The 13217-nt window shown below is 42.2% G+C and overlaps 1 protein-coding gene across 1 annotated transcript in view; it reads left to right on the top strand.

Moving 5' to 3' along the window:
- NSL1 (NSL1 component of MIS12 kinetochore complex) overlaps positions 1 to 13217 on the top strand; it is a 30125-nt gene that overhangs the window by 2338 nt on the left and 14570 nt on the right. Inside the window, exons 2-4 of the mRNA XM_040985797.1 lie at positions 781 to 859; positions 5430 to 5560; positions 6739 to 6793. Of these exons, the coding sequence (XP_040841731.1) occupies positions 781 to 859; positions 5430 to 5560; positions 6739 to 6793 (265 nt within the window). The remainder of the gene's footprint in view (positions 1 to 780; positions 860 to 5429; positions 5561 to 6738; positions 6794 to 13217) is intronic.

Here is a 13217-nt window from a genome sequence, read left to right as displayed (position 1 = left end):
TTTTTGTGCAATTGCAGCTTCAAAGCAAATCTCAGATTTCATGTCATTGCATCCCAGCATGATTGTATATATCTCTGAAAAAGAATAGCTTTTTTTATGATGTAGGAATTATTTTTATTGATTCGAAAGGCAGAGCAATACTTACTTACACACACGTGGATCTTCCATCTGCTGGTTCATTCCCTGAATGAGGCTGGACCAGACTGAAGCTAGGAGCTAGCAACTGCATCAGGGTCCCCCATGTGGGATGACAGGGACCCAGGTGCTTGAGGCAGCGCCTGCTGCCTTCTCGAGTAGTATTAGCAAGAAGCCGGATTGGAAACAGAGCTGGTATTCAAACCCACGTGTTCCAATAGGGGTGCAGATGTTGAATACAGTGGCTTACTGTTGTACGCAATGCCTGTCCCAGCTTTACTTTCCCTTAAGTATATGTGTTTTCCCTGTTGTTGACATTGATATTCAGCAGCATGTATATTATCTACTCCTGAGATTAGTCTCAGATTGTTAGCTTTTATTTTTTTCTTTCATTTAAGAGGTACTTGTTGGCCTTTGTTTAAGAGTAATCTAAATATTTTGCATCTTATTTTCTAGTGGATAATATGGGGAGAGAGCAAAAATATAGCCACAGTTCATGAGGGAAATAGACTCTTCCTTGCAGACAATAAATATGTGTAGGCTATTCTGCTTTTCTTTGTATCCAGTCACAGATAGGAAATCGGTAGGTTGCTAAAATATTTGCATTTAGTATTTAGTGATCTGACAGCTGTGAATTTGTTGCAGACTTTTGAATCGGCGGTGCAGGAGAATGTCAGCATTAATGGACAAACATGGCAGGAAGCTTCCGATAATTGTGTTATGGGTATGTGACAATTTTTTCCCTCTAATTCCCGAGTTATTTTGAATGATGTTTTAAGTGTCACTTCTTAAAAAAAGAGAAAACTTTATTAGGAAACTAAAAGGAGGTATCTGATAGAGAAGACTACCAAAGCCATGATTTGAGGCCAACAAAGTTGGTACCTAGATCCACCTACGTGCTATTTGGCATTTAAAATGGGATTTTCATCTGATTAATCTTAAGAAGTGTCTATCAATAGTTTATCGGAAAAGATTGTAGAACTGTTCCCCAGGTTAAAAACACAGACCCAGAGAATTCCTATAATTCCTTTTGAAGCAAATTGTATTTTTACAGGTGATTCTGAGTGTGATCCTTTTATATGAGTCCGTGTTAAGGATGAGGTTGGGTGTTTTCAGAAAGCTTTTAAATAAGAATACTCTCTTGGCCTGAAGAAGACTTGATTCTATCCAGATAAGATGATACTGACGTATATAAAGAATTTGGAGTTTTGGTAGGAAAAGAAGGGTCCATGTAGAAAGGGAACGATTTAGTAGAACAGGAATGGTTGGTATGGGAAGAAAGGCAGAATTCCTCAGTGCCCTTGCTGCAGTGTCCAGGGAGAGGGGGTCCCGACAAAAGATGGAGGACCTGGCCTGTCCACATGTCAAAGTTACAAAGATCTGGCCAGAACAGCTTGATGTTATTAGCTGAATCCAGATGTCCGCTTTATACCTTGTGCTGAATTGCAGCCGCCACACCAGCAACCCTGCATGGTTACAGTTTTTCTTTGCAACATTAAGAAAATACTTTATCCACAAGACTTAAGTGTCCAGCCCTTAGAAGTATTATATGTGTCCCTGCAAAGTCACCAAAAAATTTTTTGTTTGTTTTACAAATTAAAAGTGTAGCACTGGCACTAGGGGCAGGCATTTGGTCTAACAGCTAAGGCACTGGTTGGAGGGTGCCGTGTCTCACATTAGGGTGCTCTGGCCTTGGCTCCTCTCCTGATTCAGCTTCCTGCCAATACAGACCCTGAGAAGCAGTGGGTGGCTCAGTTGTTGGCTCCCTGCTTCAGTCCCTGGCACCGCACAGCAAGGGACGTTGCAGGCATTGGGCAGGATGAGTGAGGGTGGGGTGAGAAAGTAGCTGATGGGAGCTCTGGCATTTTCTCTCTTTCACAACCCCCTCCCCCTTTCTCTCTGCCTTCTAAATAAATTATTTTAAACTGAAGGCAGTAGAGGCGAATATTCAGCCTAGCAGTTACATGCTGTTTGGAGTGCCCACACCCAATGTTAGAGTAGCTGGGTTTGCTTCCTGGCTCTGGCTTCCCATGCTAGCTGCCTGTCCCCGACTTAGTTTTGGTACAGCCATCACAAACTTCTGGGGAGAGAGCCGGGGGATGGGAACCATTTCTTTCTGACCCCTGTTAGAGTGTTGGAATAATGTTAGTATGTTAGAATGTTAGGAATATTAGTGTTAGGTGATATTAGGCCCTTTGGGTGAGAAGCCACTATTTCGCTAGGTCAGAAGGCGCCTGAACTGTGGGAAAGCTCCACTTTAGTGATAAATCTGTCTCCCTTGTTTCTTTGTGAACTTATCTACCATCTAACCCGGGTGCAGGAAGGCAGGGGCACAGTTCCCCGGTCCCAGGGACTGGAGGAGCCATAAAGGACTGGAGGAGCCATAAAGATAAGGGTGCCAGGATGGGATGAGCCGTAAATAATAAATGTGGGAGCGTAAACAATAAGTGTGGGAACATAAATAATGAGTGTGAGAATGGAACAGACTGTTTGCACCTAAATTTGTTACTTTTGAGTTGACTTTGATATATGTTACAGCCAAAATGGGGTATATAATCTCCAGCCTTATGTTAAGTCAGGGTCCGATCCGCTTGGCTGGCCTGTGCGCCCCAAGTGCGATCTGACTCCAGCATGCTGGCACAATAAACTCTGCTGTTTGCATTACCAGCGAGGCTATTTGTCGTTTTCTGGGGGTTGACTAGCTCGCACCCTAACATCCGGCGGGGAGCTCTGGCCCGGACTCTAACACCCCCAAATTAAAAAAAAAAAAGTTAAGAGCTGAAAAATCAGATTTTCCAAATATTAGCAGAATTGCCGGTTTCTAGGCAGGAAGGAGGATGTGTATTAGATTTAGCTAGCAGTACTTTTTTGCATAGCTTTTCTCTGGGTCTGTCTTGTCCTGTGAAGTCACTGAAGTCACCTCCTGTTTGTCCCCGATTCTTTCCTCATGGGCCAGCAGGCTGGAGGCAGTGCAGCTGTACTTGTGTCTCTTTCCCCTTATGACTGTGAGGAGGTAACTGACAGTTCTACTGGGCACTTCCGTTTTCCCCTGTGGATGCCTGTTAAATGCCAGAACTCATGCCAAAGGCTGGGAATGAACAGGCGTGATTCAAAATCAGGAGACAGGAGCTTCCTTCAGGTCTCCCAGGCCGGTGCAGGCTCCCAAGGCTTTGGGCCATCCTCTGCTACTGCTTTCCCAGGCCACAAGCAGGAAGCTGGAAGGGAAGTGGAGCAGCTGGGAAACAAACTGACGCCCATAGGGGATCCTAGAGCATGCAAGGCGAGGACTTTTAGCCACCAGGCTACCACACTGGACCCAAAATAACCTTACTGTTTTTAGGCTGGTTGTTTCACATTTTTCATGGCTTGATTAAAATGTAATTATTGAATACTCGAAATTGAAAAATAACTTTCCTGGGAACCCCTCAAAAGAAATCATTTAGTTGGGTATAAGGAATGTTGAATAAATGAAAGACCTACCTGATGTACTTCATTAATCTCTAACTAATATGCAGATATGTATCAGCAGTTTAAAAAAATTTTTTTTAATTTTATTTATTGGGTCTGGTGAAATGGCTTAATGGCTAAATCCTCACCTTGCAGCAACCGCCAGGATCCCATATGAGCACTAGCTCATGACCCGGTTGCTCCACTTCCCATCCAGCTCCCTGCTTGTGACCTGGGAAAGCAGCAGAGGATGGCCCAAAGCTTTGAGACCCTGCACCCATGTGGGAGACCCAAAGAAACTCCTGCTCCTGGCTTTGGATTGGCTCAGTTCCAGTTCAGCTCTAGCCTTTGTGGCCACTTGGGGAGTGAACCAGCAGGTCAGAGATCTTTCTCTCTCTCCTTCCCTCTGTAAATCTGCCTTTCCAATAAAAATAAATAAATCTTTAAAAATTTAGTTTTAAAATTTGGAATGGCAGAGTTAGAGAAATTAAAGTTAGAGAATTTTCCATCCACTGGTTTGCTTAGCAAGTGACCACAATAGCCATGGCTGGGCTAGGTCAAAGCCAGTATCCAAGAGCTTCTCCTGTACCTTCCACTGGATGGCAGGGATGCTACTCCGGGCCACCAGCAGGGAACTGGATCAGAAATGGAGCAGCCAGGATATGAACTGGCGCCCATATGGGATACTGACATTGTAGGTAGTGACCCCTCAAAATGGTGGGAGAGAGGTGGCAGGAAAAGGCAGAGCTACAGAGAGAGAGACACGGAGAGACCAAGATTTTTCCATCCACTGGCTCACTCCTCAAATGGCCAAAATGACCAGAGCTGAGTTGATAACAAAGCCAGGAGCCAGAAGCCTGGAGCCTGGAGCCAGGAGCCTGGAGCCTCCTCCAGGTCTCCTACATGGGTGTAAGGGCCCAATGGTTGAGCTAGCCTTGCTGCTTCCCCAGGCTGTTGACAGGGAGCCGAATTGGAAGCGTAGCAGCTGGGAAATGAACTGGTGCCCATATGAGATCTCAGTGCTTGAGGGAAGAGGGTTAGCTTTTGAGTCATCGCACCAGACCCTACATTTATATTTCAACCTCAATTATTATTTCTTTTTTAATGTTTTAAATTCCCCAGGTAGAGTTTGTATTCTAGTAACATTTTATTTCTTCCTCCGTTTTGTCAGATTGCTTTGCCGTGATCTTCTATCCAACTGGGAACTCAGAGTAGGGATTTCTTTTTTTTTTTTTTTTTTTTTTTTTTTTAAGATTTATTTTTATTTTTTTTATTTTTTTTTTTTTATTATTATTTTTTTTTTTTTTCATTGGAAAGGCGGATATACAGAGAGGAGAGACAGAGAGGAAGGTCTTCCGTCCGATGATTCACTCCCCAAGTGAGCGCAACGGGCCGATACTATGCCGATCCGAAGCCAGGAGCCTCTTCCGGGTCTCCCACGCGGGTGCAGGGTCCCAAAGCTTTGGGCTGTCCTCGACTGCTTTCCCGGGCCACAGGCAGGGAGCTGGAAGGGAAGTGGGGCTGCCGGGATTAGAACCGGCGCCCATATGGGATCCCGGGCGTGCAAGGCGAGGACTTAACCACTTGCGCCACCGCGCCGGGCCCAGAGTAGGGATTTCTTACACTCACCTTTCTGTTTGCCTCATTTAGGTCCAGCTTCCCATAGGCGCCTAGTAATTGACTGATCAGTGTGTAAACTGATTATTACTGAAGTAAGGGGCATCCATTAACTTGCCATGTTTGCCTTCTTAATTGCTTATGTTTTCTGAATTGTCATATTTCCACAGAAAATACAGAAAATAAGTTTCAAGCAGTCTTTAGATTTGTTTTTTTTTTTCCTGAATTAGATTCTGACATCAAAATGCTTGAAGATCAGTTTGATGAAGTCATAGTTGATTTAACAACAAAGCGTAAGCAGTATCCCAGGAAGATCCTTGAATGTGTCGTCAAAACCATAAAAGCACAGCATGAAATCCTGGTAAGTTGCTTTACCTTTTAAGTGTTACAGATATTTTCTGTTCCTGTCATACTAGGTTTTGAGTATTGCTGACGATGAAATTGACATTGGAGCTAGAAGACTGACAGTGACCTGATCATTCTTACAGTAGGAAGAGAAAGGAAATTTATATTTTAACCCTTTCTACTTTTCTTTTGTATACGATTGCATATTTAATGTAGAAGATTCTTTAGTTAAGTGTATGCTGAGCACGGTTTGAATGTATATATTTTTTTAAATACTGAAGTTTACTATGTGAATTGTGAGTAATTTGTTTTGCTTCAAAAATCCTAACCTGGGACTGGCACAGTGGCTCTGTGGCTAAATCCTCACTTTGTAACTGCCAGGATCCCATATGCACGCCAATTTACGTCTCCGATGTGGGAATCCAGCATCATCAAGTGGTACCGTAACCCGCCTCATTGAGCTACTTTTTAGGACAAAATGTCTGTGAAAATAGGAGTTTTCAGTTCCAAACGCTTGTCATGAATGACAGATGGAAGCACTGTCTGTCTACTCATAGTTCAGAGACTACCCTGTACTTTTCACAAAAAAATTCAGTCTCTATGATTTTATTTTTTACTTGCTTGACCACTTTGGTTACACTTTTTTTTTTAAAGATTTGTTTATTTTTATTGGAAAGTCAGATATACAGAGAGGAAGATCTGGCTGATGAATCCCTCCCTAAGTGGCTACAATGGCCAGAGCTGAGCTGGTCTGAAGCCAGGAGCCAGGAGCCTCCTCCAGGTCCGAAGGCTTTGAGCCATCCTTAACTCCTTTCCCAGGCCACAAGCAGGGAGCTGGATGGGAAGTGGGGCCTCTGGGATTAGAGCCGGCGCCCATATGGGATCCCAGAATGTGCAAAGTGAGGACTTTAGCCACTAGACTACTGGGCAGGGCCCCTTGGTTCCACTTTTTTTAATGGTGCCATTTCTTGGTATATGCACTAGGTGGCAGTAATAGAAAAGGTGAAATAAGACAGCTTTGGCTGACAGTTTTCCTTCCCTTCCCTGGAGGTTTCATGATGCGAGGCATCTCAGCCAAGCCCTCCTGCAAAAAGAATAGTGCTAGCGACTGTGCAGTGTATCTTTGCTTACATTGGCTGAAGGAATGTTGACATGAGATGTTAAGTGATGGAATCTCTTTTATGTTGCATTTAGAAGCAGTACCACCCTGTTGTGTATCCATTGGACCTAAACTGTGACCCTGATCCAGGTGAGTCAGTGTTGAGTCGTGGTAAAAATGAAGCAGCATAAAGAAATTCGTGACTTGAATGACTTTTTGGCATTCTACAGAAGGTTGTCTTCTCTTTGATGCTCAGCCCACCATCCATGGGTAGCTCCTCACTTAGAATTAGGGAAACAGGGCCTGGCGCGGTGGCGCAAGTGGTTAAGTCCTCGCCTTGCACGCCCGGGATCCCATATGGGCGCCGGTTCTAATCCCGGCAGCCCCGCTTCCCTTCCAGCTCCCTGCCTGTGGCCTGGGAAAGCAGTTGAGGACGGCCCAAAGCTTTGGGACCCTGCACCCGCGTGGGAGACCCGGAAGAGGCTCCTGGCTTCGGACTGGCATAGTATCGGCCCGTTGCGGCTCACTTGGGGAGTGAATCATCGGATGGAAGATCTTCCTCTCTGTCTCTCCTCTCTGTATATCTGCCTTTCCAATAAAAAATAATAAAAATAAATCTTAAAAAAAAAAAAAAAAGAAAAAAAACAAAAGAAAAAAAATAAAAAAAAAAAAAAAAAAAAGAATTAGGGAAACATGCTCTAAACCTGCTGACTTGGAACCTCCAGGAGTGGGATTGGGAATCCAATTTAAATTTTTATTTATTTGAAATTCAGAGATCTCCTGCCTGCTAACTTCACTTTTCCAAATGCCTGCATCAGCTGAGGGTGGACTAGGCTGAAGCCAGGAGCCAGAACCTTCCTGTCTGTCTCCCATGTGGATGGCGGGAACCCAAGATTGTCAGGATTTCTTGCTGTCCCTAGGGTGCAGGAGAGCGGGAAGCTGGAGTTGAAGTGGTGATAGGACTTTGACACAGGCGCTCTGAAAATTTTCTTCATTTCTTTATTCAGAAAGGAGAGAGACACATCAAGAATCTGAACTTTTAAAAAGCTTTCTCCTGTACCATGACAAGTATCTGCTCATCCTAGAGCAATTTGCCATCTTGAGATGCTATTGTGTGAGGTGCTCTTTGAATTCTACCCAGAAGTTAAAGGGTTATCTCATAGTGTCACTCCTCGGGGTAACCAGCCTCATACATTTTTCATTGTTTTGAAAAATAAACCCAATGTGGAATACAATGTTGAACTTAAGAGGTAAGCACACTCATTATGCCTTTTAACCTATTTTAAAACACAGAGACTGAAGTTGATACAGACTTATGTGACTTGAGCAACATAACTGACATTACTAAGAATTACATCAGGGCCCTGTGCAGTAGCCTAGTGGCTAAAGTCCTCACCCTGCATGTGACTTGCATGCCCGTGTGGGCACCGGTTCTAATCCCGGAAGCCCCACTTCCCATTCAGCTCCCTGTTTGTGCCTAGGAAAGCAGTCAAGGACGGCCCAAAGCCTTGGAACCCTGCACCTGTGTGGAAGACCAGGAAGAAGCTCCTGGCCCCTGACTTCAGATTGGCTCAATTCTGGCTATTGCAGCCACTTGGGGAATAAACCAGCAGATGGAAAAACCTTTCTCTCTGTCTCTGCTCTGCATAAATCTGATTTGCCTTTCCAATAAAATTGAATCCTTTTTTTAAAGAGTTACATCACATGTACATTTTTAGATAGCTCTATTTTCACATTTTAAAATTTATAAATATTTTTCTATGAAACTTAAGAATTTGCCTTTGTCACTCAAAAATACTGCTCTCAAGAAAAATCATTGAAATCCTTTATTTTGTTGTTGTTGTTGTTGTATTTAATTTTATTGCAAAGTCAGATATATAGAGAGAGGAGGAGAGACAGAGAGGAAGATCATCTGTCTGATGATTCACTCCCCAAGTGACCGCAATGGCTGGAGCTGAGCTGATCCAAAGCCACGAGCCTGTAGCTCTTCCGGTTCTCCCACGCGGGTGCAGGGTCCCAAGACCTTGGACCATCTTTGACTGCTTTCCCAGGCCACAAGCAGGGAGTTGGATGGGAAGCGGGGCCGCCAGGATTAGAACCAGCACCCATATGGGATCCCAACATATTCAAGGCGAGGACTTTAGCCACTAGGCCGCTGTGCCGGGCCCAGTGAAATCCTTTATTTGTATGACATCGTTACACTTGTGACTTTGAGTGCCTTACCTTTGTTGAATTTTGCACTTCTCTTTAGTATATTGCCACACTGGAAATTTCCTAAGCCCATGGTGGAGCGTAAAAGCACGGCACTCACTCTGCTTGATTATAACTGACCTAGGCTTAATCACATACCATGGTTTATAAAAAGAGGTAGTTGCTTATCAGTGGTTGACAGCAACTTACTTTGGTTTTGAACAACATATAAAGAATAATTGAAACTTTAATATCATATACTCAAATATTGCTTTTTAGACAGTTAATTTTTCTAGAAACATGGTAACGTTTTTATTGGTATGCAAAGTGAATTTCCTTAAATTAAGATCATTTGAAGGTGGATTGATTTCACTACCCACCATTCTGTGGTATAACATTAGTGGGAAAATCTTCTGGAACATTACTTGTGACTTTAAAAAGTAAGTAAACGCTGATCTTTGTTGAAGTGTGTCTCCTCCCGACAATAAACAGATGGGTTTTGTTTTTTAATCCAGTCTACTAATCTATGATGTTTGATTGAGCTTAAGCAATTTACATTCAGAGTTAAATATACATAGGTGGTACTTTGGCCCTGTAATTTTAGGAATGGGTTGTTCATTGATTTAGTCTTCTGTTGTCATTTTATTGGGATGTTCTTCCCGTTTGCCTTTGGTTTTGGTAGGTGCTATTCCTCTTCCCTGTCAAGAGAACATGTTGAAGTATCATTTGTAGAGCAGGTTTGAAAGAGGCAAATTCTTTTAGCTTTTCTTTACTCTGGAAGAATTTTATTTCATTTTCAAAGACAAAGGAAAGCTTTGCAGGGTATGTTATCCTAGGCCGACAATTTTTTTCTTTTAGAATCTGGAACATGTCACTCCATTCTCTTCTGGCCTGTAGAGTTTCCTGTGAGAGATCTCCTGTGAGTTTAATTGGCCTTCCTTTATATGTCAATTGATGCTTTTCACGTGCACATTTAAGAGCGGAAACTCTATCACATGGGTTTTGTTGTTTTCTGTTGGTTTCATCTCTTCAAAACACTTTCTTCTGATTAAATCATTCAATGACTCGTAGATCATACAGTGGCATCATTTTTTTTTTTTTTATTGTTGCTTACATTGTATTATGTAGTACAGTTTTATAGGCGCTGGGGATTCCCCCCACCCCTCCCATACCCCTCCCCCCATGGTGGATTCCTCCACCTTGTTGCATAACCATAGTTCAAGTTCAGTTGAGATTCATTGCTTGCAAACACATGCCTAGCATAAAGTTCAGCGTCTTATTGTCCAGATAAGTTCAGTGGCCTCTTGGGGAGACCTTCTATGGTCTGAAGATAGGTCTAACAGAGTAAAGATACGGTCAGTTAAAAGCCCCAGCAAGGCCTCAGTATCAATATACAACATTATGGAATTAATTGACATAGTATTGGGTAAACAATATGTTAAAAATAATGCAAGTTCCATTCTTCGAAACATCTGGGTTGAGACAGTATCAATGACAGGTTCAAAAAATAACAAACAACCATACAAAAATTACAGGTTAAATCAAGGCAAACATGTGGTATCTAATCTTTTGGGATTCACTCATTTCCCTTAGCATTATAGTTTCCAGTTGTGCCCATTTAGCCACAAAGAACTGCATTTTGTTTTTTTTAATAGCTGAGTAGTATTCCATGGAGTAGATGAACCAAAGCTTTCTTATCCAATCTTCTGCTGATGGGCATTTCGGTTGCTTCCATGTTTTTGCAATTACTGATTGTGCTGCAATGAACATAGGGATGCATGTTGGTTTGTCGTAAAACAGGTGTTTTGGATATATTCCTAGGAGTGCTATTGCTGGGTCATATGGTATGCAGATTTTGAGTTGTTTGAGTGTTCTCCAGACTGATTTCCATAGAGGCTGTACCAATTTGCAGCTCCACCAGCAGTGGAGTAGGGTTCCCTTTTCCCCAGTGGCATCATTTTCTTCAAGAAGGTTCTTGACTTTCACTTCTTCAGCTACACGTTGGACATTTAATAGCATGTTGTTTAACTTCTTGGTGTTGTTAATTTCTTTTTTCTTCCGGAAGTTGATTTTGTTTTGTGGCTCTTCACTTAAGGGAAGGTAAAGTAGTTGTGTAATGGAGACTGTCATATCTAGTAACATGTCATTTAACTTCATGGCATTGTAAATTTCTATTTTTCTTTCTATTGTTGATTCTGTATCGTGACTTTTCATTTAAGGGAATGTACAGTAGTTATGTAATGGAGACTAACAACCAGATGTGAGGATGCAGTGTGGTCGGCATCTCTGTTTCCAGACAAAGATGGACTTACAGTGAAACTATTCATATTGTATTTTGACAATAGGATTCTGGACTCTCTGCCATTGGCCATGCCCGCAATGACGAACATATGACTGAATATGAAGAACTATATGTTAATAATGATATAGAGGAACTGGGGGGGGAGGGAATTGGAGAGGGGATAGGGGAATATGGAACTGTATCGTAAAATGATAGCAATAATAATAAAATGTGAAAAAAAAGTAAGTAAACGAATAATTAGAATCTATCTGGAATAAATTTGGAAATTTTTGTCATCACACATTTTCATAATAATGACAGCTTTAAAATAGTTTCAGTTCCTTAAAAACAGCAAGTAATTTGTAGTTATGAATTTTTTATCCTTGGCCAAGTCGCTTCTTTTGACTTCTTCCTAGTTTCTTTGTTAGTGAAGTAGCAAGTGCTAGGATCGGAGCCTTGAGCTTACGGTGTAAGTTCCAGCTCCGGCACCAGATGTTACAGATAGTCCTGCTAATTTATTGAGGTGTACTATTAATCAGATGCAATAAGCGATCCTATTAACGATATAACATACTGATAATCTTATAGAATTTTTATATGTGATATACCTGTCACATCCTGCTTAAAATAGTTTTTTTATATTCCTACTTACTATGTATTTAACTGGTAAAATCTTAATAACCCTAATCCTAAGTAAAATGACTCAGGAGATAAATGGAAAGCATTAATTTCTAAAGGATCTGAAGAAGCTATATGGGAAAACTTCTTAGGGAAATCCTTGAAAATTTTCTTTTTTTTCTGTTGGAAAATTAAATGATATCAGATGGCTTCAAAATTAGTATTTAAAATTTTTTAAATTTGATTTTTATTTAGTGTTTCTGTGTATTTGAGTGATGCAAACATTTCATGGAAAGGGAGTCAGGCAATATGCTTTTTAACATTTTAGTTTTGATGATGTTTACATAGTTGATCAGTGTGGGAAGGGCCAAGGATCAGGGGAAAGTGGACAAGACAGTTGTTTACATGTTTTATTTTTCTTCTTCCTGCGCCCGGGGGAGGGTGATACACAAGGGGAAAAACCACACCCAGCCTCCCAGTGACCTCAGGCAGTGGGGACTGGGAACAGTCACCCCCCCATATCATTCCTGGTCCCCTTGGTAAATCATTTCCTGAGGGTTCTTGTCAAGTGGTTTTGATAGTTCTGAGCTTGCTGTTGATACCGCTGCTCCAAGGATGAGGGAATCCTTCCAAGGTCAATTCCAAGGTCTCCAAGTCTCCATTTACCCAGAAATTTGCTGTCAAACTTCGCTGGGGAAGTTGACTAATTTATTCTGTCCCCTTTCCTCTGCAAACCACTGGGTGCTGCGGCCCGGCCCACGGGCATTCACGCACAGCAGGAGGAGCTGCAGCCCAGGCAGAGCATCCCCAGGAACCCCCGCTGGACTGCCCCGGCTCAGGTTCCAGTCGCATTCCAGAGTTTATTCCTGTAGCATGTATCAGTACTTCATTCCCTTTCATTGGTAAATAAATACCATTCTGTGAGTGTATACTATATGTATCTACTCTTCATCCTACATTTTTCATTTTCTTCACCTTTTGACTGTTAGGAATGATGCTACTGAACTTTCATGTGCAAATGTATGGACATTCGCTTTCAATTCTCTTGAGTATAGATACCCACAAATGGAATTGCTAGATCTTTTAGTAATTCTGTGTTTAGTTTTTTAAGGAATTACTGAACTTTTCCAAAGCAGCTTCCCACTATGAATTAGTAAGGGTTCCATTTCTCTACATTCTTGCAACTGTTCTTACTGGTTTTTCTGATTATCAGCATCTCAGTGGCTAGAAAGCATCTCATTGTATTTGTTTGTTTGTTTGTTTAAAGATTTATTTATTTTTTTATTACAAAATCAGATATAGAGAGAGGAGGAGAGACAGAGAGGAAGATTTTCTGTCTGATGATTCACTCCCCAGGTGGCACAAGGCTGGAGCTGTGCTGATACAAAGCCAGGAACCCAGAGCCTCTTCTGTTTCTCCCAGGCGGATGCAGGGTCCCAAGGCTTTCCCAGGCCACAAGCAGGGAGCTAGATGGGAAGTGGAGCT

This window comes from Ochotona curzoniae, unplaced genomic scaffold (genome assembly GCF_017591425.1).
Source record: "Ochotona curzoniae isolate NIBS_2020 unplaced genomic scaffold, NIBS_Ocur_1.0 contig_430, whole genome shotgun sequence".
Lineage (NCBI taxonomy): Eukaryota > Metazoa > Chordata > Mammalia > Lagomorpha > Ochotonidae > Ochotona > Ochotona curzoniae.
The sequence above is the reverse complement of the archived record's forward strand: the minus strand, read 5'-3'. Positions and strand labels throughout refer to the sequence as shown.